Source organism: Anser cygnoides, chromosome Z, assembly GCF_040182565.1.
Source record: "Anser cygnoides isolate HZ-2024a breed goose chromosome Z, Taihu_goose_T2T_genome, whole genome shotgun sequence".
NCBI classification, from domain to species: domain Eukaryota; kingdom Metazoa; phylum Chordata; class Aves; order Anseriformes; family Anatidae; genus Anser; species Anser cygnoides.
Genome location: NC_089912.1, coordinates 41,052,963 through 41,076,893, shown reverse-complemented (window position 1 = coordinate 41,076,893; position 23,931 = coordinate 41,052,963). Strand labels below are relative to the sequence as shown.

At 37.2% G+C, this 23,931-nt stretch overlaps 1 protein-coding gene across 8 annotated transcripts in view; it reads left to right on the top strand.

Annotated features, from left to right (window-relative positions):
- The window catches only part of ERCC6L2 (ERCC excision repair 6 like 2), a 59,191-nt gene that overhangs the window by 11,603 nt on the left and 23,657 nt on the right, over window positions 1-23,931 (top strand). For 4 of the 8 annotated variants that reach the window (XR_007169602.2, XR_007169603.2, XM_048080506.2 and 1 more), the window contains exons 6-15: window positions 896-1,103; window positions 2,514-2,654; window positions 4,167-4,280; window positions 5,584-5,703; window positions 12,218-12,289; window positions 13,467-13,612; window positions 19,823-19,918; window positions 21,286-21,385; window positions 22,354-22,506; window positions 23,647-23,727. Coding sequence is in view for 6 of the 8 variants with exons in the window: in XM_048080506.2 (XP_047936463.2) it covers window positions 896-1,103; window positions 2,514-2,654; window positions 4,167-4,280; window positions 5,584-5,703; window positions 12,218-12,289; window positions 13,467-13,612; window positions 19,823-19,918; window positions 21,286-21,385; window positions 22,354-22,506; window positions 23,647-23,727 (1,231 nt within the window). In the remaining 2 variants the exon portion in view is untranslated. Of the gene's footprint in view, window positions 1-895; window positions 1,104-2,513; window positions 2,655-2,696; window positions 2,808-4,166; window positions 4,281-4,672; window positions 4,764-5,583; window positions 5,704-12,217; window positions 12,290-13,466; window positions 13,613-19,822; window positions 19,919-21,285; window positions 21,386-22,351; window positions 22,515-23,646; window positions 23,728-23,931 lie in introns of those variants that run through there. The other 4 variants (XM_048080508.2, XM_048080507.2, XM_013198790.3 and 1 more) reach the window with 4 other exon arrangements.

Below are 23,931 nucleotides of genomic sequence, written 5' to 3'. Positions count from 1 at the left end.
ATTACACAGCTTTGAATGACATCATGCGTTTGTTTTGTCCAATATGTGCAGGTCAATCTGACATACTTGGAAGTTGGAAGTAATAATATTTTGCTGCTTTTCAAAATGAACAGGCGCAAATTTTACAATGCAGCGGTCTTGTCCAAGGAAACTTCTGAGGGAGAGGTGGAAATCCTAAATATAAATCCAAACATAGAAGCTTTACTGGGGATACTTTACAAAGGAAGAACAAAGGAAACGTTCTTCAAGTTTAAGGAAATCCAGGCTGAAGTGAAATGTCAGGAAAGAAATTCTTTAGTGCTAAGCTTAGTGTTACATCTGGTCCATTAAAACTATGCTGATGTTGTTGATGGGTTGTTCCGATATATAGTGCTGCCAGTGATTACTAAACTCATGTTCCTGTTGGGTTTCTTGAAATTTTATTCAGTAAATTGTAGTATCTGTGTAGTCTGTTTTTAATAAAAACAGTAAAAATTGAAAATGTGACAGTCTAGCTTCCTATTTAAGCTCTTAAACAGGAGCAGCCTTGGAGTTTGGAGTTTCTGTATGCTTGTGACTTGGTCTGCTGCGCTGTAGATTTCTGGAGACGGCATGCCTTTTCCTAAGGGGAACGTCTTTAAAATTTGAGGATCACAATAAGTAAACGAAAAAAATTGAATGTCTGGAAGTAGTGTATATTGCTATTTATATACACCACTTTTATTCATTTCCTTAATGGTTGCTAATTTAACATCTCTTGCTGTTAGCCAAAAACAATTTATGGTATGCTTTTTTAATCAGTGGAAAGGGGTAGGCAGTCTTGGTGTAAAGAAAATGCTGCTATTCCTTCAAGACCAACCCCCTGCCCCACTCTTTTTTTCCCTACTTTTTTCCTCTTTTTTTTTTTTTTTAACAGGGCTGTACCAGGACTTTTGGGTAGTAGAATGCATTTCAAGAAGAAATTTTCTGATCCAGTGGAGCATGGTCAGAGGCACACTGCAACTAAAAGAGAGCTAGCAACAGGTCGTAAGGCCATGGCGAAGCTAGCAAGAAAAATGTCTGGCTGGTTTCTGAGACGTACTAAAGCGCTTATCAGTGATCAATTGCCAAAAAAGGAAGACAGAGTAAGAGTGCCTGTACATTTCAAATACAATGCTAATGAATATCTCTCTTCTTTACTATTGTTCCCTCTTTTGTCATGCCTCTAATAGTTCATGGTTTTCTTTTGGAGTTATGAATTTAAGAAGAATCCAGAGCCTTGAAAAAAATGCACATGCAGTAGTGTGCTTTGTTCACATAATTACTATGATTGCATGTTGAAATGGAGTTAATCAAGCATGAAAATGCTCAGCTAGACTTCTGACTAGTGATTTACACATCTATTTTATGTGCACTTCTGTGCTTACCTTTGCAAACCCAATGCAATGTGTGTAAATCTCTTGAAATTTTATGTAGGACTTTTGAATTTGCAACTTGATACATTGTATGTAGAACAGCTTGCTTTTAATCTTTTTTAACTCTCATTGTCAATCATTAAGTAGAAGAAAAAATCCCAAACTAAATGATTAATAGGTCTGTAATCCTGTTCATCTAGTGCTGTTGCAAACATCATATAAACAATAATAATACTTTATAGCTGAGAGTTCTAATTAATTCTTATTAGATATATTTCCTTCTAAGTAGATGAATGCATTAATTTGAAAATATTTTTGTTTTCAAAATTTGGTATTTATTCTTCATCCTTAGATTATAATAATGTTGTCTAAACTGTCTTCTAAAGGAAAGATTAACACAAATGTCAGTCAGTTGCCTTTCTAAATCTAGCAGGTTTTATTCTTTTCATTCTCTTGTTAATGTGAGTATATGTTCAAGTTACTGCTGTATTATTATAGCTCAGCATGTTGCTGTTGCTTTGTGGGTGGCCTGGGTTAAGGAATGATCTTGGGATTTCTGTCTCCTGCTGGTTAAGACTAAAGATGTCATGGAGATGCCACCCATGGTCTCTGAGAGGAGGGATAAGAATTTTGGCCATAGCACTGTGTAGATCCTTGCCTTCTCAGTGCTTATTCTGTTTGTGCTGCCTGTGGTGTTGCCCTACAAACAGCTAGTGCCTAAGAAGAGGAAAGGGCAAATTAAGCAACTGGCAAAGCACAGGGGAATCCTTAATTATGATTACACATTTTTCTCTCTCACTCTTCCCTCCTCTTATCCTTCCACAAAAGCCTTACTGAAAGGTTTATAGAAACCTAACTGCAAGTTATTATAGCTTGACATTAATATTCTTTGTAGAATTTTGGGAGAGGATAAAACAATTTTATGTACATTTTGAATACTGTTTCATACTACTTTTGTGTCAAAATGCAGATTTTTTTTTTCATTTGGGGTAGAATAAATTCCTGTAACTATTTGAGCAAATATATTACTCTTTTCTACTTTACTTGCAGTGTTCTGTGCTTTATGTCTTTTGATGCAATGCTCTTTGCTGTTATTGTTTGCTGCATGTAATTGTATTTTTGGGGTTTTCTCTTTGGCAGATGGTGTACTGTTCCCTGACAGAATTCCAGAAAGCAATATACCAGGCTGTGCTGGAGACAGAGGATGTAAGCTTAGTATTAAGAGCAGGAGAGCCCTGTAACTGCAACAGTGGCCGTAAAAGGAAGCACTGTTGTTACAAAGTAAGAATTTGCACTGTCTGAATTTTAGAACATAAGACTTTCAGATTTGAGCAGTAGATGAATTTTCTCAATAGGTTCCCTGCTGAAGGCGAGCAGATTGAAGTGGCTGTCAGTTTGGGAAATCCGACTAGAAACACTGGAGATTTCATCATGGTAAAGTTAGGGCTTTGCTAACTGCCTTAATAAGCAGTTAGCTGCTCTGCAGGTAGTCATTATTAATACAGTAAATTTGGGATGTGTTGTATTAAGTACGTCTGTGATACAGTTGACATTGGAAAGAGTAATACATTGGGATGTTCAATGTGTGTCAAGTATGCTGCTACCATGGACCTTAACTGGTCAGTGCAGAAGATGCAAGTTAGAGGCAACCTGGACCCAGCAGATTGTCTGGGCTTTGACTGTGTCATGACTACAGTTAGGTCATGTCTTTCTTTGCCACTATACGTGTGCTTTGATTTATCTTACTGAAGGGAAAACTGTGACAACAGCCATCTTACAATGCAAGCAGAATGTTGTTCACTAGGAACAGCTCTGCAGGTTCCTTCCTTCTTCTTTAATGTTGATTAATCCAGCTTTGTGTTTGTTTTCTCTGTATCTCTTAGTAGACTCAGGTTAAAGAAGTATTTTAAACACCTAGAAGTATATATCTCACACTTGCTTTTCCCTGTTTTACTTCTGGCCTATTTAGGTTCTCGTGTATTGGGTTTTTGTTTTTTGTTTGTTTCCCATCCTAGTAATGTAGTTTATTTAGTCTTCTGCATCTTTATTTAAAAACAATGTCAGCCCGTTGGAAGTATGCCATGAATACTGCCATTAGCTCTTTGCAAGCTCTTGTTTATTGTGATGTTTTATAGGAAAAAGTAAAATGCAGTAGAATGTGATTGACAGAGGGCATTAGACGGGTCTGGGGATACTTGAGAGGTCTTACAGACTGTCTTATTCCAAAGTTAACAATGAAATTTAGTAACCTGAGCAGGGAAAGGAAAACTAGTATTGGTCAAAACAGCCAACCATAATCAGAAAAATACCTGCTGCTGTTGCTGCTGCATTGTAGAACGTTTCAAGTTGTTTGAATTATGTTACGTGAGTTGTTTGTGAAACCTTATAAATTTTTGCAGTAAAATTAGCAGTTGTAGGGTAAGAAGTAATTCAGACAACTCTTTGATTTACATTTACATCAGTTGTAAGGTTACTGTTGTTTTGCCTACCATGGAATTCTTGGTTATATTGATTTCTGCAGATATCATGCTATCTGAAGTATTTAGCAAAGAATGAACATAGTTGTTTTTTCTTTTTGAGACGATGTTTTCTACTAAAAGGACCACGAAGCTAGGAAGAAAAACATGCTGCATTTTTCTTAGAAATACAGCATGCATCAGTTTGGAATTAATTTTAGTGCTATGCGGAATTGCTAACGCATTGAGCCTTGTTAGAATGGTATTTTAGCTTTTCTTATTTTCAGGAGTATTTGTTTGCATCAATCGTTGTTTCTTGTTTGTTTGTTTCTTGTAGGCCAATGCTTATGGTGAAACAATTAAGTCACTGCGCTTCAGCTACCTGACAATCCTACAGAAAGTTGCAAATCATGCTGCACTGCTGCAGACAGACAACACTAGCAAGCAGCAGGTTAGTTTCAGAAGTTTTAAACAGGTGAACTTGTGGAAAATGGGGTGAAAACTTTTGAATAAAAATTTCTGCTGTCTTCTTTCTCCGTCTTAACTAACTGTAATTCAGATATTTTGCAAAATTCTCTTTCCATTCAGTAACTTAGAAAGCAGCCATTATTTAGTAGATAGAGATGGCACACAGTGGAATGTTTATTTAGTTGATGATTATCTGGAAGCAGGGTCTATATTAAAATTGAAGAACTCTTGGAGAAAGAGTCATTTTAGTGATTTCTCATAAATGCAACAGAAACAGCATTATTAGAAATGTTTACAAAGTGTTTACTATTATAAGTGTTTACTTATCTTTGTGCAAATAACACATTCTAATTGCTTATTTATGTTTTTCTCTAGAATTTTATTTTCAGAGATGAGCTTCTGTAAATAATGAGAAATGTTTTGGCAGACCAAGGGGAGAACAGTATCAGTTTCTCTTGTTACTATGGCAAGTAACCACAAAAGGCAGAGGTTTTTAAAAAATACTTCTGGTGCACCTTAATATCCCAAAACGATCAAAGGTATCAGGGACGTTATCACTTCCTCTCAGAAACCACTAAGGAAAGGAAATGAGAAAGTCCTAGCAAATTTTGGCAAGTTTGTTCTATCAAAAAAGTTTTGGTTTTTAGGAAGTGTTACTGTTAGTGCCCAGGGCCATATATAGTTAATACGCACGTGGTTTTTTTGTGTTGTATTTGTAGTTTTTGCTGTAAAAACATTTCATAGTGATTCTTAGTTGACAGATGAGATATTTTCTGGTCCTCTGGAAAAAGAGACGTAACACGTGTGATCTATCCAGATTTTAGCAGTAGAGTTTTATTTGGCTTTTGAGCAGTTCAATTGCAATTCCCATACTGTTTTCTTTTATATCAATGGGACTGTAGAAATGCAATTACAGTAACAGAGACAGGAGAAGTTCTGGTACACAACTATCGGGTCATACAAACACCAAGTGAAGAGCTCTTTTAAACTGTGTCCTGTTGCGGTCTCTGCCCCAGAGAAGAAATCTTCACCATCTCTTACTCTAGCAACTGGATTGCTTCCTTTCACATTAGGATCTTCTGTCTTTTTTAAATGAAGCAAACCAAAACACACAGGAGATGAGTGATTCAATACTTCTATACCAAACTGAATAAAAATACATAACTCTTTCTGGTAGAGTTGCTTCAGCAGATTGTTTCAGCCTCTTTGACTCCTTTCATGGCTTACTGTTAGCTAGTGCAGCTGTGACTTTTAATGCCTATTCAGACTTCTTGCTTTTCTTTCAGGAAGCACATATCAAACGGGTGTGCAGCGAGGTCTTTTCCAGTTTTCCAGATTTCGTGCAGTTAAGCAAAGATGCAGCCTTTGAAACAATTTCTGATCCAAAGTACAGTGGAAAAATGAAGGTAAACCTACTCTTTAGAGGAAAAATAAGTATTGGTAATAATAGATCTGTCATAGTGTATGGGTGTAAGAAAATGTACACTTAATGTTTTTTATCTTACTTATTCTGTTTATGGTGGTGGTGCCACTGCAGAGATCACTTGTCTTGGATCAGGGTTGCATCATACAAAGACTGGAAAAGAGTAATTTGTGATGCTAAGACTGATATCTTAAAATACTTGCTTCGCATATTTGGTGATGGGCACTGAAATGACTCTGACACTCAAGAATGAGAATCTGGGGTTATGACAGGTGGTTCTATGAAACCAGGAACTTGGTGCCAGTCAGGAATACTTAGGAAAGAGAAATAGAGCAAAAGTAAATTATTGTGAATTGAATGACTTGTGCCTCCTTTAGTATTTTGGCTATCCCTTCTCTCAAAAAAAGTGTATTAGACCTTGAAAAGGTTCAGAGGAGAGTTGCAAAAGCGGTCAGTGCTAATGGGTGGAAGGAACCAAGTGGGCTGGGACTCTCCAACCTAGAAAAAATTTCAAATGATAGAGTTCTACACAATCATGAGTGGTATGGAGTTAGTGAAGATGTACTGAGCACTTACTGTCTTTTCTAATCCTTGGGGCATCAAATGAAGCTCATAGGAGCCAGCCTAAAGGTGATCAATATAAACATCTTAAGTGTAAACCTGTAAAACTCCTCATTTCAGGAACTGTGAGTTTTCCTGGTTGGTTATAGAGAGCAACAGGATGAATAACTGAAAAAGATGTTTAATGTAGTTAATTAAAAAGAAAACTATACCTGGTTTAGGAGTATTTCTGAGATGACGGTAACTGGAGAATAAGCCATTCAGAGTGAGGTATGCTGTATATTTGCTTTCTCTGTAAACCAGGATGTTTATAACTGCTGGCTGGGGCCGGAGGGAGGCAGAAGCAAGGTCACATTTTTTTAGCAGTGATGATTGCTATCACTATATTGATTTGTTGTTATGCAAGCAACATCTTTTTCTGTTATTGCATACATGAGAGAGGCCTGTATCTGACAGGCAATATAAAGTTAATTATCTCGTGAAAGTTAACTTTATTGTTAGCTTGATACTGTTGAGATGTCAGGCTGAATGTTTACTTTGAGATCTAGGAGGTCCACTTGGTTAGAAAAATTGTTCTCTATGCCATCAGTACAGAAGTGAAGATTTGATTTACTTTTTTGGATAGATCACCCCCAACATAAGTATGAAATGAGGAAAAACAATGATTAAAAATAGTGGGTATGGCGATTTAGTGAGTAGTCTAATGCTGATCTTCACTCTGTCTCGCTAGAGACTTTCCTCCCTACCATATTATGCTTTTTATTTCATTTTTGACCTTTTAGCATGTAATCAGTCCATACAGATCAATCTTCATATATTTCGAGGTAAACAGACTGTGGGTAAATGCAAAAAAAAAAAAAAAAAAGGCACGTTCACAAGGAGGGCATTGGTATGGAGAACTTCAATTTTTTAAAAATGCAGTGTATATTAAGTGTTTATGGAAAACTAGATTTTTAAAGCTGTCTTTTGCTTTTGAAACATTTATTTTGAAAAGTGTTTTTTCAGTGTTTTTGGTAGATGAGAGGTAAGTGCAATATAAAATGCTGTAGAAAAGTAATAAGTTTTGAAGTGTTTTTCACAGATCGTTTTATTACCCTATGACCTTTCAAAAAAAGTCAGCTTAGACTTTTTGTACTAGTTGTAGACATTGTTTTAGTAGTAGGCAAAAGTGCAAAGCAGTGTGGACCTTTCTTTCCTCCAACATAAGAAACTATAATTATAGAATCATAGAATTATCTGAGTTTGGTGAGACCTACTAAGATTGTCAAGTCCAGTTCCTGGGTCCCCAAAGGATCACCCCCCAAAAAAAATCAGACCATGTGTCTGAGAGCATTGTCCAAATGTTTCTTGAACTCTGGCAGGCTCGGTGCTGTGACCAGTGACCTGGGGAGCCTGTTCGAGTGCCCAACTACCCTCTCAGTGAAGAGCCTGTTTCTATGTCTGTCTTGAATTGTGGCACCCAAAACTGCACACAGTACCTCAAGGTGAGGCCGCACCAGCACAGAGTAGAGCAGGACAATCATGTCCCTGACCAGCTAACAGTGCCATGCCTGATGCACCCCAGGGTATGGTTGGCCCTCCTGCATGCCAGGGCACACTGCTGGCTCATGTTCAGCTTGCTGTCAACCAAAACCCCCAGATCCCTTTCTGTGGGGCTGCTCTCCAGCCTCTCATCCCCCAGCCTGTACGTACACCCAAGGTTGCCCCTTGCCAGGTGCAAGCACTTCCAGCAAACACATCCAGCATTTGCTCTTGTTAAACTTCATATTGGTGATAGCCCAGCTCTCTAATTTGTCCAGATCTCTCTCCAAGGCCTCACACCCTTGACAGAGTCAACAGCTCCACCCAGTTTGATATTGTCTGTAAACTTGCTCAAAAAACCTTCAGGTCCTTAATCCAAATCATTATGAAAACATTGAAGGCACTGGTCCTAAAATGGAGCCCTGGAGAACCCCACTAGTGACCGGTTGTCAGCCTGATGTGACCCTATTTACAAGAACTCTCTGGGCCCAACCCGTGAGCCAATTGTTCACCCATTCTATTATGCTTTTATCTAACTGCATTCTGGTCATTTTGTCCAGAAGGATGTCTGTTTTGTCTCTCAGAGGACAGACAATGTTGAAAGCCAAACAGAAATCCAGAAAGATTACATTGACTGACTTCCTTTGGTCAACTAGCTGAGTGATCTTGTCATAGAAAGAAATGAAGTTTGTTAGACATAACTTCCCCTAGTGAACCCATGTTGGCTCTGACGAACGACTGTGTTGTCCTTTAGGTGTTTTTCAATAACTCCCAGAACAATCTTCTCCATAATTTTACCAGGCACTGAAGTGACACTGACGTAAGATCTTTTGATCTATTATTGCAAGGGGTTCTTGCATGTTTATTTTGTTTTTTACTTTATGAATTATAAAATGGAGACATTTTCAAGTGCTGCATTTATGACAGCCAAGTAGATTTATAGTATGGCTTTGCATTGTTGATGACCTCTGGTTTCATGTTTATGATGCTTCATTTGGAAATCTGTAGCACCTGTTTTGGTGTATTGCAAACTGTATAGAATTTATCTTAGAATTACTATGTGTTACTTCAGGAAATATGTCTGAATATTCTGAAGAATATGATGGTACCTCTGTGCCTGGAAAGAGAAGTTTTATGTTGTGGGCCAAGTAGCCATTTTTGAAAAACAAGGTTTTTTTGAGACCATTGAATTTTACTTCAGAATAATTGTACTGCCAAAAATTGGTCCATGTACCATGGTCCATGGTATCTGGTACTGGGTGTGAACACCCCAGGGATGGTGACTCCACCACCTCCCTGGGCAACCCGTCCCAATGCCTGACTGCTCTTCCTGAGAAGAAATGTCTCCTCATTTCCAACCTGAACCTCCCCTGGCCCAACTTGAGGCCATTCCCTCTAGTCCTATCACTAGTTATCTGCGAGAAGAGGCTCAACCCCAGCTCCCCACACCTTCCTTTCAGGAAGTTGTAGAGAGCAATGAGGTCTTCCCTGAGCCTCCTCTTCTCCAGACTAAACAACCCCAGCTCCCTCAGCCGCTCCTCACAGGACTTGTGTTCCAGGCCCTTCACCAGCTTCATAGCCCTTCTCTGGATACGTTCCAGGGCCTCAATGTCCTTCTTGTAGTGAGGGGCCCAAATACTGCTGCTGATGGTACTGGAGGTTTGTTTTCTGAGACAAGACTGTCTATCTATTCTGATTTTTTTTTTTAAAGCAGAAGCTGTTTGCGATTTTTATTTTAGATTCTCTGAGCAGAGTCATTTTGAGGATATTTCAAGTAGAAGGACCTCTTACTGTCAGAAAGTGCAGAGAGGAGAGTCATCAGATATTAGAGCTTGAAAACTACTTTATGTATTTTTAACATGCTTATTGAGAAATAGAATATTTACTAATTACAGTAAAACATCTTTAATAGCCTTGTGCCACTGTAGTAGCTTTAATTTTCTGTTCTATAGATACATTCTAGAAATTAATTGAAATGCTATCATAACTTTCATCTGGTAGCATAGACATAGTAGGTATTATTTAGTTCTTTTAATTAAAAATTTAATATGTACTTCCCAGAAATTTTGGCACAGGTGATTCATCTTCTGCAGTTGAGCATATTTGCACAGGAAAAGTTTGTGGCACTTACTTTAAATTCATTCCAGAGAGGAAGGGAAAAAGGCATGGATTCTTCAATGAAGCGCAAAACAGTTACAACTGATAGCAAAGTAATTGTAGCTGTTTTGCAGAGGTGAATTTCTTGCCTAGATATTTAAGCTGAAATAGTTGAATATGTGAGAATGGAAGTAAAAGGGGTGTGCTGCCTTGTTTGGAAACCACTATTTTTCCATCATGAAGTAAAAAAAAAAAAAAAAAAAAAGTGGGAACTACAGACCATAAGGACAAATTACACTTTTACTTCTGAAAAGCAAAGATTGCAGATTACAAATTGCAGTTTCTCCCTCCATACAAAAGCATCAGGAACTGTTTGGAAAAAGAAGTACGGTAAATGAAAGGAGAAGTAGTTTTAAAGCCTGCAGTAATCCTCAAGGCTATCTTGTCTGATAATTTCTATAGTTTTGCTAAAATTCTGTCTAAGACTATATGCTTTTGAAGTGCGAAGGGCTATTAAATGTCTGAGCAGTTGAAATGGCACTTTTTTAAAGATACACGTATATATTTCCACAGGCATCCATTTGCAGAGTTTTGGAATACTGTTCTTAATATAAAACCCTTAAATTAATCCTATGTAGTTATTTCTATTTAACGTATTGTCATTATTTTAGTAGGAATATGGAAGTCTGTGGGGAGTACCTTGCAAATAACAGTGACTTCCACTACTGAATATAAACGTAACCCAAATACACATTGTTTTGAAGGCTTAAAAATCCTATAATCTAGTATGGACACATATATGTAAGAATTCTCAGATGCGATAGGCAAAATTTCATCATAGTCAAACAACTCACAATGTGTAGTGATGTAAATTCACATGAACTCTTACAAAAATGCTTTACTTTTGTTTTGGAATGATCAATTATTATTTTTCATGAACAAATATTTGCTTTTTCAAGCTACCAGATTTCAGAATAATACTGTGATGTGCAAGCATAGAATTTATTTCTCTTTGGTGCAAAATCATTCATTACTTTTCAGTGTTCTTTATGATCTAGAATAGCTAAAATCCCAATGGACATGACATTGATCCAATTTATTTAAACAAACTGGGCGGATTTGTTTTTATGTTCTCCCATAGGAAATTATTTGACCTATACTTTACTCTGATAATAACAGAAGTACAGTAACCAAATTCCTTCTGCTTTAAAAGCATGTCACTGTATTCTTTTTTTTTTAATTTAGCTAAACAGAATGTATTTAACTCTTGCTAAATTACCTGATGCAATTTTTTTTCCCCAATAAAATAAATCCAGTTTTATGTTTGTATTTTTGCCTGGTTTAACTGTAAAACATCTTGTTCTACGTTGTTTTCACTTGTAACTTGCTGGCTAATATATACAAATGGGTTTATAAATGGTGTAGAATGGCTGTTTTATATTTTAGATATTGTCCAGAACTGTGAAATTAATATAAACACTCCTCATTATTTGCTTGTCAAAGATTTGTTAGGCTTTTAGTGAAATTAGAGTCAATTAAAAGTTTAAGTATTTATCACTGGGAGAAGAAAACAAAACACAAGTTTTTAAATATTTATTGCCCAGTGGGAGAAAACTACAGACATGGTGTAGAAAATTCCTCTTTCCCCTTTGTGTATTGCTTCTACGCAGTACTCTGGAGCTGCCACTGCCAGATGTGGACATGCTTCTTTTGAAAATAACAGTATCACTATTATACACACGGCTCTAGATTATTTGCTTCCCCACCAGAAGAACATTGTGTGTGGGCGGATTATTGGCATTTCAAGGTCTGTGCATAGTCTGGGAAGCTGGATCCTACTGTAAACAGAGCAACAGACAAGAGTGGGAGCGGGGAGGGGCATATGTCTCACTGCTTATTTTAAGAAGACAAGTTCCAAGAAGTTCTGAACTCAGATGTAGTACAGAAAACTTAAACAGGCCTTCCTGTTTTCAGGGGAATTCTGCACATTTGTTAAAAGCAAGAATTCGCGACCTGACCTAGCATGCATGGAGATAAGTAACGTTTTGTTGCAGCCTATGCACTGATACAAATAGCTTCTGAATTTACCTGTTAATGGTATGATTACTTTGGAGATCACTGGAAAATGAATACATTCAGTATCTCTGTTACCTTTGAAATCTTTGTTATGTTAGCTTAAAAAAAATATTTTGTTATGCCTCTGTTTGGCTTTGCAAACAATTAGTATAGCATGTTTAAAGTCTGAAAACACAAGTAAGTGCGTGTGAGATGACCTGTAGATGAAATCTCTTCACTTGTGTTCTGTGGTTCATTTGTAGGTTCTTCAGCAGCTTTTAAATCACTTTAGAAAAAACAAGGACAAAGTTCTTCTTTTCTCCTTTTCCACAAAGGTGAGCTCCTTATGATTTTTATCGATTAACCACAGCAGTAAGTTCTGATGTGTAAAGTAGTAAGGACATAAACAGCAGTCAACCACCTGTTTTTTCTCTCTCTGCTGTGCTAAATGATGATAGAGAAGGGCAGCAGACAGTACTCCAGAAGCATGTTGAAATCTTATGTTATCTCATGATAAAAATGGTGATTGCAAAATAGATGTAAGACTCTGTTTACTTCCTTACAGCTTTTTAGATTTGTTTTAGTACTTGAGGTATGTTTGGCTCATACTGAATTCAGTTGGTGCATCTTGAGTTAGAGCAGCATCACTGCAAAATATGACTGAAGTATCATACAACTGTTGTGTTAGCACTGCAAAGTATTTAAATTTCCTCTTTTGCTGGCTTTTGACCATCAGCAGTACTCAAATTTCAGCTTTGAGACTGAAACACCAAACCAGTTGTTTTAAGCTTAAGGCTGTTTAATTGGAGCTAGAGTGGTATTTGCACTTTGCTTTTAGAGACTTGCTCTATAATTTTCTTGTCAGGAAATAGTGAGTTTCTTGAAGTGGTGCAATCTATAACATTGGTTTCTTTAAACATTTGTAATGATAGCACTAAAAAAGGCATTATAATACTGTGAATGACAATTCAGAGTCTTAAATATTTTATCACTTTGTGGCTGTAAGGAAGATTGCAGGTTAACATTTAGGTGTTTATGCTGTGGTTCAGTGCTCAGGACCAGTCTGCTGGTTACTGCAATTTCTGTTACTCCATGCCTCTAAACTCTGACTGCATACCAGCCTGTTTCTCTGTGTTGGCTCTGGTGCTCATTTACCATACCTAAAGTCACATTTACTTGCTAAGATGGTAGGAAACTGTTTTAAGTTGCATATCAGCTTATTGAGGTGAACTGACTCAGCATCATGTAGAGGTGGGATGGGCAGACAGGGTTGGAGTACGAGACCCTAGCAGGCCAATATTAATCACCTTAGAGTGCTGTAGAATCACAGCTATAGAAGTTCAAGGGCTTTGATATCAAAATGGGGAGGATTTGCTCCAATTTTTGGTTCTTTGCCTATAAGAAATATTCAAGAAAGATGGCAGTAGTGATTACATGTAATTGAAAAGATACCAATGAGTATTTGATTTTTTTTCTTCCCCTCTCTTCCCGTTCTCCCCCCCCCCTCCCCAGTTGCTAGATGTGCTGGAGCAGTACTGTATGGCGTCTGGGCTAGATTACCGAAGACTTGATGGAAATACAAAATCAGAAGATAGGATGAGAATTGTAAGAGAGTTCAACAAAACTCAAGAAATTAACATATGCCTTGTATCTACAATGTAAGAGAATTTAACTTCTTGTGGTTTTGTTTCACTCAGATGTTCTACTGTGTAAAAAATAGATTGTTCTAGATTTTGCTGTATGATCTTGTGAGGGATAACTTTTTGGAGAGAGCGAAGTATGTTTGTTGGCAAACATGGACTAACTGCTGTGGACTCAGGCTTTATAAAATTTCTAGAGGCTTCTGCCCTCCCCATCTCTTCTGTTTTTGAGGGCTTCTAAGATCTGAAGAAAGGAGATCCTCTGAATTACAGTTTCAAATTTCCAGTTCCTGTAGGAGTGAGGAAACAGTTATTGACACAATATCATTATTTACCAAAAGCTTTCTATGTATTGTAGGCGGACTCCATTTCTTGGACATGAGTAATAGAACTAGCAAGTGGGTATAAACACATGCGATGCTTTCACACTGAAGGCTAGCTAAACACTACAATACTCTCATTCCCCCTCCTCAGAACAGCAAGGGGGAAAAATTTGCTGAGAAAAGGCTCATGGGTTGAGATAAAGACAGTTTAATTAATTAAAGGACTAATAATAGTAGGGGAAAAAAAAGTAGTAAAGGTTGCACACATGCAAAAGGAGAAAATTATTCTCTAGTTCCCATCAGCAAGCAAAGTTTGGCCATGCCTTGGGAAGCAAGGCCTCAATATGCATAACAGTTGCACAAGAAGGCACTTGCTTATATAATGAAAGCCTCCCTGTTCTCTTTCCCCCTTCCCACCTTTTATTGCTGAGCGTGACGTCATACGGTATGGAATATCCCTTTCGTTGGTTTAGGTCAGCTGCCCTGGTGATGTCCCCTCCTCACTTTTTGCCCACCCCCAGCCTGCTGGCTCTGGGGGGGGTTAGAGGAAGTCCTGATGCTGTGCCAGCATTGCTCAGCAGTAGAAACAACACTGGTGTGATACCAGTGCTGTTCTAGCTACTCGTGCAGAGCACAGCACTGTATGGGCTGCTGCAGGGAAGGTTAACTCCCCATCCCAGCCAGAATATTTTTGTGTGTGTGTGTGTGTGTCTTTGTTTGTTTTTTCGTTTGTTTTTTTGTTTGTTTGTTTTGGACATAGAATACTTTGTTCAACTAAAATCAATGAAAATATGGTGAGGATTATTTGATTCATTTATTTTTCTGGTTACCTCTGTGTTTCATCTTACTTGAAATTTCTTACCAGGCAAGGATATAAAAGGAACAAAGAGGAACTTAAATTTCCCTGCCCAGAGAGAAAACAAGTGAAACTCCATGAAACGTGCAAACGTGCTTTTGTCTGTACAGTCACTTTGGCCCTTTGCTAAAAGCATACGTGTTGGAGTTAAATAGAAGGGTCCATACTAACTCTGTTTAATTAGAAGTCAGATATCATCTTAAAAAACATTGCAAACACGTGTCAGAACTGTCTTTGGATACCTTCTGGTGCATGTGTGGGGGCTTCTGAGGAGATTTGTGGTGCTGGTCATGTGCCTTTGCTTGTAACTGCAGATTTTGGCCATCAGTTTCCCTAAGACCTTCAGGAGTCCCTGCTCTTTGTCCCTAAAGACAGTAGGGTGTTACTGTATCCGTATCATAAGAAGACTCACTGGTCTGTGCTTATAAGTAGTGTAGTTTTGTAGCTATAACCTTTTCAGTCCTCTTCTATTAATTTACACAGAAACAATTCTGAAGGTTAGGTGAATAGAGGTGGACCTTCTCTTCTCTTATTGAGCTTGTGAATACCGAGGTAGGTGAGCTATGTATGCCTACTAGTGGTGATTGAGAGTCACATCTGGATAATACTGGTTTTCGCGTTTCTCAACTTAGTGAGTAAATGGAAGGAACAATCAAGGATGGAATTGCAGTCAATATAACCTATCTTTACTAAGTTAAACAGGAGGTGCAATTCTTAGTGTAAATCACCACAGAAGACAAAAAGTGATCTTTTTGCTTGATTGATATATAGTACTGGAAGCAGCCTAAGTTCTGTAGTCCTTTGGAAATCAGAAAATTATTTATCTCCGTTCTACCATACAAGAGATTTTCCTTTTACTCAGATTTTTCAAGCATTAGGGCTTTATATTATTGTCTTATTTCTAACTACATAGTAAGTTGACACAAGTTGACAGAATTGGGTCATGCTCTTCTGTTGATACTGTATTGCAAATTTTTTGGCTGACTGTTCTCTGTAGTCAATTTGTATGTGTTCTGTCCCATTGCTCAAAGAGACAAATGTTGTTTTTCACCAAAAATACTTATGCATTCTTTTGGCTGTAAAAATGTGTTCTGCAAAGGATGAATTCCCAGCATAGTGATTTTGAGTCTGCCATTTTGTTTGACTGACACAATTAACAACTTTAAACGGGAAGTACCAATCAATAAATTAGTGAGTTACAGTGCAGACAGTGGTGGTGACTTCACTGTTAAACATACGGTGTTCCTGTTTTTCATTAGTATTCCATTTTTCATTCAAGCAAAATGGTCTTTTTGCCAGGAGTTGTCTCTGTATAGCCCATAGATGTTTGAAAATTCAAATTTTAATTGGTTTGTGTGTTTTTGAGAAATGGAGCCTTAAACAGTAAAGTTAAAAACTGAAGTTGTATCCCTATAGTTTGACCTCAGGTCTTGCATTTAATGTTAGTACCAAACACAGTCACATAACTATTCATAATGTTTGTAAACTCTGTATGTTGAAAGAAAATACGGTTGAGTTCATCAGAGCTTGTAAATTCCATCAGGCCAGTAGATACAGATCATGAATTCCATCCTTGATCTTTATGGAAAAATAGGTGCAGATCTGTTGGAACTTTTAGGGTTCATGAAGTAAAATTTGTTTTGGAGTACTTCAGTTCTGCACTGGTGTTGCTGGGAGATCACATGATTATTTGGAAGAAGAGAATGGTATTTTTCACAGAATTACCGAATCATCTAGGTTGGAAGAGACCTCCAAGATCATCTAGCCCAACCGCTGACCTAACACTAACAAGTCCTCCACTAAACCGTATCGCTAAGCTCTACATCTAAAAGTCTTTTAAAGACCTCCAGGGATGGTGACAGAACGACTTCCCTGGGCAGCCCATTCCAATGCCTAACAACCCTTTCAGTAAAGAAGTTCTTCCTAATATCCAACCTAAAGCTCCCCTGGTGCAACTTTAGCCCATTCCCCCTTGTCCTGTCACCAGGCACGTGGGAGAACAGACCAACCCCCACCTCTCTACAGCCTCCTTTAAGGTACCTGTAGAGTGCGATAAGGTCGCCCCTGAGCCTCCTCTTCTCCAGGCTCCAGCTCCCTCAGCCGCTCCTCATAAGACTTGTTCTCCAGACCCCTCACCAGCTTCGTAGCCCTTCTCTGGACTTGCTCGAGCACCTCGATGTCCTTCTTGTAGCGGGGGGGCCAAAACTGAACACAGTACTCAAGGTGCAGCCTCACCAGAGTTGGGTACAGGGGGCCAATCACCTCCCTAGACCTGCTGGCCACACTGCTACTTATACAAGCCAGGATGCTGTTGGCCTTCTTGGCCACCTGAGTGTTTAGAAATATTTAAATACTTGCTGGAGTTTCTGACTTGATAGAGTGAGAGCTTAGAACTCCATTGATGCTGCTTAGCCTGAAGAGGGGAAACTGCCTACAGACAATACCGAATTCTATGTGGTGAGGCTCTATCACAATTTTCTGGAAGAAATAAGAACACCAAGTATTTGCACCTTAACAGCTAAGTCACCTTTATCTGGGTTTTCCATACTAGGCCTTATAATTACTCTGAAGGAATTAATTTAATGATAATCTATTCCTCCTTCTCTCTTTTATCATAGAGAGAGATTTGCTTAGATGATGATGATGGGTACAGAAATTTGTAGATTGTTTCTACCGTGAATAGGTACAGTATACATTTCCATTTTGCCTGCAGTGTTCAGAATTACTGCCCGTTACTGGACTATTCATTGCTTTAGACCTGATTACAGGGCTTCATTTAACTTCACAACTATTGCAAATAATTTTGTGTGCATTTAATTACACTGAAAGAACTCTCAGCCACAAGATTTCACTGAAACAGAACTTGTAAGCTAGAAAAGGCATACCTCAGTAAATAGAACTAAGTAGTCACAGCTTTCATGGAAACTTTCCTAATGCAATAGTGTTTTGTAACTTTTGAACATTGTGGTATTAAGTTGTCAGTGACAGGATATTAAAAAAAAAACAAGCAGTGTGCAGTCTTAAATAAAATGATCTTTTGAAAACAGTTGTTTGCAGTAGAAGTGTTATAAGGCCCTTAATAAAGGGCTTTTCATTCAAGTCATATTATACTAATTTGCATTGACCATCTTGCAGTAGTATGACTTAAACAGCTGATCAAAATGATACTTAAAATGGAGGATATTTCTTACAATGCACAACTAACTACTGCATTCATTCTGTCTATGAAGGATATAGGAGACATTGTTTTTCTGTTCTGGAGTATCTGAATTTTTGTGACATGCCTAAAATTACTGAAAGGTAAAATCTTTATAAAGCTAAGTATCCTGTTTAGTTATTTTTTTGCAGTTAGTCCATTTTACTTGCACTGAGGCTTTTCACTGGGAATTAATATTTCAGTTCCAACTACTGCATTTTTTTTACGAGAAAGCATTTGGAAAAATGTGTTGACTTATGCATCAGTCTGACTGCATGGTTGTCTTGGTAAGAGGAGAGTATGAATTCTGCCCTCAGTAAAAAGAAATACACCAAAATTCAAAAATACAGTAAGTTATTCTGAAAAACACAAAGGTTTTTATTCAACATTTCAAACGTTGAGACTGCTCATCTTCCAGAAAACTTCGTTAATATTGGCAGATTTTTACATCCTCAACCTTTCCAGGTTTTATTAACACACACTACACCACACTACACCTGGTAGGAAGAGACCACAACTGTATTTACGTTAGAAGCATATTCCATGTAAACCAGAAGGTGGTCGGGTTCTGTAAGCTTTTGGTTTCTGTTTCCATTTGTTCACTTCCCTCTAAACTTTATCTTTCCCACTGCTTTGAACAAGCAGAATATAAAGTAATCTGTTAAACAGTTGTTTGGTAAATTAAATTGAGTAGACTCTCTTAAGTTTTGCAGTAAGTCTTTGAGAAAATCCCATTTTCAAATTAGTGCTGCCTATGACTATGTAAACAATTGTTCTAGTACTTAAATGCTATTATTTAGCATGTAGTTATATAGAGAAGTTTTTGTCTTTTTTTGTAGGAACATTAGTTGAGACAGTGAAAAAGAATTTTCAGTATATGCTTATTTTGCATTTGGATGAGAAGTTGTATTTTCCTCACTGTGGTTCCTATCAATTGATGCAGCTATGCACATTTCACATTCAAGTAACTGAGCGGTTTTGTTGGATTCAGCCAGGGCATTAAGTAGTTACCTCAGGTTAAATGTATATTCTAATTCTCTGCTGGACTGTAGGCTTTACCTGTAATCGTGCCACAGCTATTAAATAATGATGGTGATTTAACTGTTACCCCTGCTACTCTTTTCCCCAACAGTAGAAAATTTTTTTACAAGGACTTTTTTTCCATGTAATGACCCCTATGAGTACTGCTCATACACAGATGTGTGGCTAGCTGTATTTTTAGCAGTTGTCTTAAATACTGTACAAATAGTCTGATGACAGTTGTTCATTCTTCTAGATGCAACTTACCCTAGATTTTGACCGTTTCAATGCAAGAGGCATAGCACTATTGTCAAGACCATGTACTGGGACTAGAGGAAATAAAATTCAATGCAGACACTTGAGTCCCTATTTACTTAAGCTATTCTTCTCCTGTTTCTGTCATGGTTCTATAATATTAATTGTCAAAAATATGGTTATGAATTACAGTATACTCCTTGGGGGAACTGGGTTGCATAGCTCTCAGCATGCATGAAGAATTCAGGACTTCTGCTGTAGTGAAGGTCACAGCAGTTGGTTGTGACTGAATGGGTCATACAGTTCGTAGTCATCTTGCTACTTAGGTGAGGAGACCGTGTCTCACAGCAGTGGTTATTTAAGTGCTTGGTGGCAATCAGTTCGACATTAACACAAAGCTGTCAACTCAGCATTAACACAAAGCCATACCCCAATTTCCAGTATCTCTGTTGTGCTGTTTTAATGAGTCAAGGAAGATTCATGCTTATATGGACCTAATACATTGGGGGGAAAAAAAAGTGGTGTTCTTGCTATCACATAATTCTGCTGGTTTTGTTTGTTTTGTTTTATGTTTTTAGGGCTGGTGGACTGGGTCTTAATTTTGTGGGTGCAAATGTTGTTATACTGTTTGATCCGACATGGAACCCAGCAAATGATCTTCAGGCTATTGACAGGTATATTCTCAAAATGCATAACTTGATCTATGTTGTACTCTTTTGTTTTGGTTGTGTAATCTAACTGTCCAACTATAGTTTTCCTAAGGGGAGAAATTTTTTACATAGTCTGGCTTATCTGTAAGACAGTAAGAAATGTCTGGTTAAATTATTTTTTTAGGTTTGACGTTCTTGTTTTTAATCCTTATTTTGTATCTTATTTAATATCTTAATCTTGTATTTTATTTTCCATTTTATTTTTGTGGCACTGTTACAGTTGGCTCATAAAAAAAATGTCATAGTTATTCTAACTTGTTGTTATCTCTAAAAACAAGTGCTTGGGTAGAGCCGGATGGCATTTTTCCTGTGTTTGTCAGGCCAAAGTACATTGTCATTGACCCTAGTTCAAGTGATGTTTTGAATTCCAGAATCCTTTAAGAAAAACATTTATGTTCTTTTCTACCACACCCTTGTGGAGATTAGTCTTTTACCAGCACTCGCTTCCATGATAGTATTCATTTGTGGAATATTTCTAGGAATCTTGGTTTGTCTTTCCAGGCTCTTTGACCACAGGATGTTTCCTAGGAGTTCAGGACAAACATTTGAATAGTGGAAGTAAAGAACACTGGAAGCCTTAAAAATTCAGTAGATACATGTATTTTCATGAGGAGAAACAAACTTCTTTTTGTTGTCTCATCCAATTATGTAATTCTGCTTTCAGAGTCTTTCTGATATCTAAGAGGTGTTTATGTGCACCTGTCCTACAGAAATACATGTATCAGAAATAAGTGTTGTTGAAAGGGACCGTCTTTAAAAGAGTCTTCATAAGATCGCATTTCTATAAATTGGTTCAGCGTCTCATGAACTTTATACATTGAATTTTCTGAATATAATCTGTTAGAAATCTCAGAATTTGCCATTTAGATAGTCTACTGCCTGTTCGTTGGTTGTTTTTATGATGATGTAACTTGCAAAGTGCTTTATAAAGTTAAGAAAGAACAGACTGCCCCAAGTAATCCATGATCTAACTCATGTATAATGCAAATACAAGAATATCTTGTGCAAGAGCAGATGCAGAGGGAGAGGAAAAAGACCCTGAAAAAACATAGTGGAAGTGTTTTTTAGAGAAATGGGAGACAAGCCTTATGATACAAAGAGATGAAAGTTTTTGCAGCTGGGTAGGCCTGAGAAGAAATGTGGAAAACTAAGTATAAATGAAAAGGGAATTAAATACTGAGAGAGTTTGGAAAAATTGAAAAGTAACTCATAAATGATTTAGAGTATTCCCATTTTGTTGGAATGGTGATTTTTATTTCACTGCCCTACCAGCTTGCTTTATTCTTTAATGATTTAAAAAAATGTTTTTTAATAAGTCACTTTCTTTGCAGAGCTTACAGGATTGGTCAATGCAAGGATGTTAAAGTGTTTAGGCTGATATCCTTGGGAACTGTGGAGGAGATGATGTACTTACGTCAAGTTTATAAGCAGGTAATGTTCACAAAGTATTTTAAATCAAGAGGGTTTTATAGGTGTTTCAGTTTTCATTTAGTTGTCTGACCTAGCCATGTGTCTGATGCAAATAAAATTGAAATCTAATGTACAGAAACTCAAATTATATATGTATCCTAAAGTGTACTTTTGTAAATACCATGCATAATTCAAGAATGATGTAAACTGTGCCTTTGATTGCTAAAGTTAAACTGTAATTTGATTGTATAATTACTGGCCTACATAATTTGAGACATGCTGTCTAGGAAAATGCCCATTCAGTGCTAGAACTAGAAGTGAGTAGAGCTCGAGTACTACCAACAGCTTAGAGACAGATACAAAAAAGTATAACATCTTTGGTATCCATAAAACCATAGTTTTGACATTTTTTCTTAAAGTCAAATACACTGATTATTCCAAGGACTGCAAATTTTTCAATATTTGTATGAAACTAAATCTCCCTGACTTCAAGAATTCTTGAATTCTGCCTGAGAAACTATTTACTTACAAGTTTTTGTTCCATGTGGAAGGCTTTTTAGTCTCTTCTGTTTAAGCTACTTTGGAAGAGTACATAGTAATTAAAATATTCAGAGATCAATAGAATTAATCTTATGGCTGTATTTAGTGTTTACTAAGTAAGTATACAATGCCAAAGGCTATGTAAAAAATAAGTAGTCAAGATACAGAGGGGTGTCAGTAGTTCTTATAGTAGGTATCTGATACTAGATAACAATGAAGTAAAAGATTTGAAATATATGTGTATTCATTTATTCAGTAAAACCAAGCAGGTTCATGCTATACCACAGTCTATTATACCACCATCTGCCAGGGAAATTAAAGCAAAATATCCTTCTTTAGGAATTTCTGCCTTCTCTAACTAAAGCTGTGTATATAACATAGATGCCAGGAAATTCTGACATGTTGTTGGAGCAAACACTTCTGAAATCTCTTGTGTTGTTCTGTTTTAGCAACTACACTGCGCAGTGGTTGGAAGTGAAAATGCCAAGCGGTATTTCGAGGCAGTGCAAGGATCAAAGGAACATCAGGGAGAGCTTTTTGGGATCCATAACCTTTTCAAGCTTAGGACTCATGGGTCTTGTCTTACTAAAGAAATCCTGGAGGTGTGAAGGTCTTTCCCTTTCACTTTTGGTTATTAGTTTTATATTTTTCCTTTCTCATGAGATATTTTGTCATAATTTTGAATGGAAGCACTTTAAAAAACAGAATGGTGAAACTTAACCATGTGTCTTGGTAGTACCTTAAATGAAACAGGCCTGCCAATTTCTCAGCAGAATATAAGCTAGAAAAATTTCCTTAAATCAAAAAAAAAGGGGAAAAATTGGATTTTAATTTGCAAAAGTTTGCTAATATATTTCTCTTCTTAATAAAAATGCAGTTAACTTAATTTTGTGATACTTTCGCATGCTTTCAACTTCACAAACAGTTAAGTTTTATGTATCAGTAGCTCACAGTGACATTTTAAGCTACAATTCCTTTTGTGAAATATTTTGATGATCATAGTAGTCTTTGTATAGTACGTGTGGAGATGGCAAAAACTGTTTAATAAAATTTGCTTAAGGCTGTTTTTTCTCAGTGTTACAGGATAGAGTTGTACAACTGAGGTTTCATATTCTGTAGGCTATTGTCCCAGTTCCAAAAAGTGTAGTGCAAATTGTTAAGTATATGCAGTACATATTCCTTTTCTACTGTGCATGTTCGTTGCAACTATTTTGCATCTTAGAATTTTATTCCAGGCTTCTTTCTATCCTTCCCTTTATGTTGTCATTTTGCCTAAGAGCAGACTGGGGAGAAGCTGGGATATTTGTAATGTGCTATAGCAGTATAAATGTACCATAGCCAAAAGAGTAACACAAAGATGTAAATACGTGTACTTTGGGGATATTTAGCTCAAAACTTCTCTAAATTAAATGTAAATTTAAATATGGCATGTAATATGAACATTGTAGCAAGTATTCTGCTGTGGGGGGGAAAAAAGGTGTAAAAAATACTGAAACAGTGTAAGATACAATTTATGCAATAGGTTAGTTTTCCTGTGGATTGTGTGCTCCTGCAGGTTACATGTTGGATCAAAAGAGAAGTAAGTTTATTGCTAAAATGCAGGTCTTAGTCTGGGGTTTGCTTATTACACTTTTGATGCTTATACCTCTATAGTAAGGGGAGAAAAAATGTATTGCTAGGTTTGCCTTTATTAATTTGAGAGGATACAATTTTTGTTATATATATATTTTTGATTGTTTTAGAGGGAAGGGCAAGTAGAAGCGGGAGTTATGACAGCAACTACTTGGCTAAAGGAAGAGTCTCCTCTACACAGCTCAGAAAAGGTGAGTTATCTCTGGGGGATACAGGGCAGAGTGTGAAAGTCTCTCTAATTCCTGATGCTACAGTAGCAAATGTTGTCAGTATGTTGTTAGGCTGGTAATGCTTTTACATGCGATTGCACTTGCTGTGTTTCATTGGCTGCTTGCCTTTTGTTGTACATACTGTAAATCATTAGGTAATGTTCTGCTGTCTGGATTTACAATAGA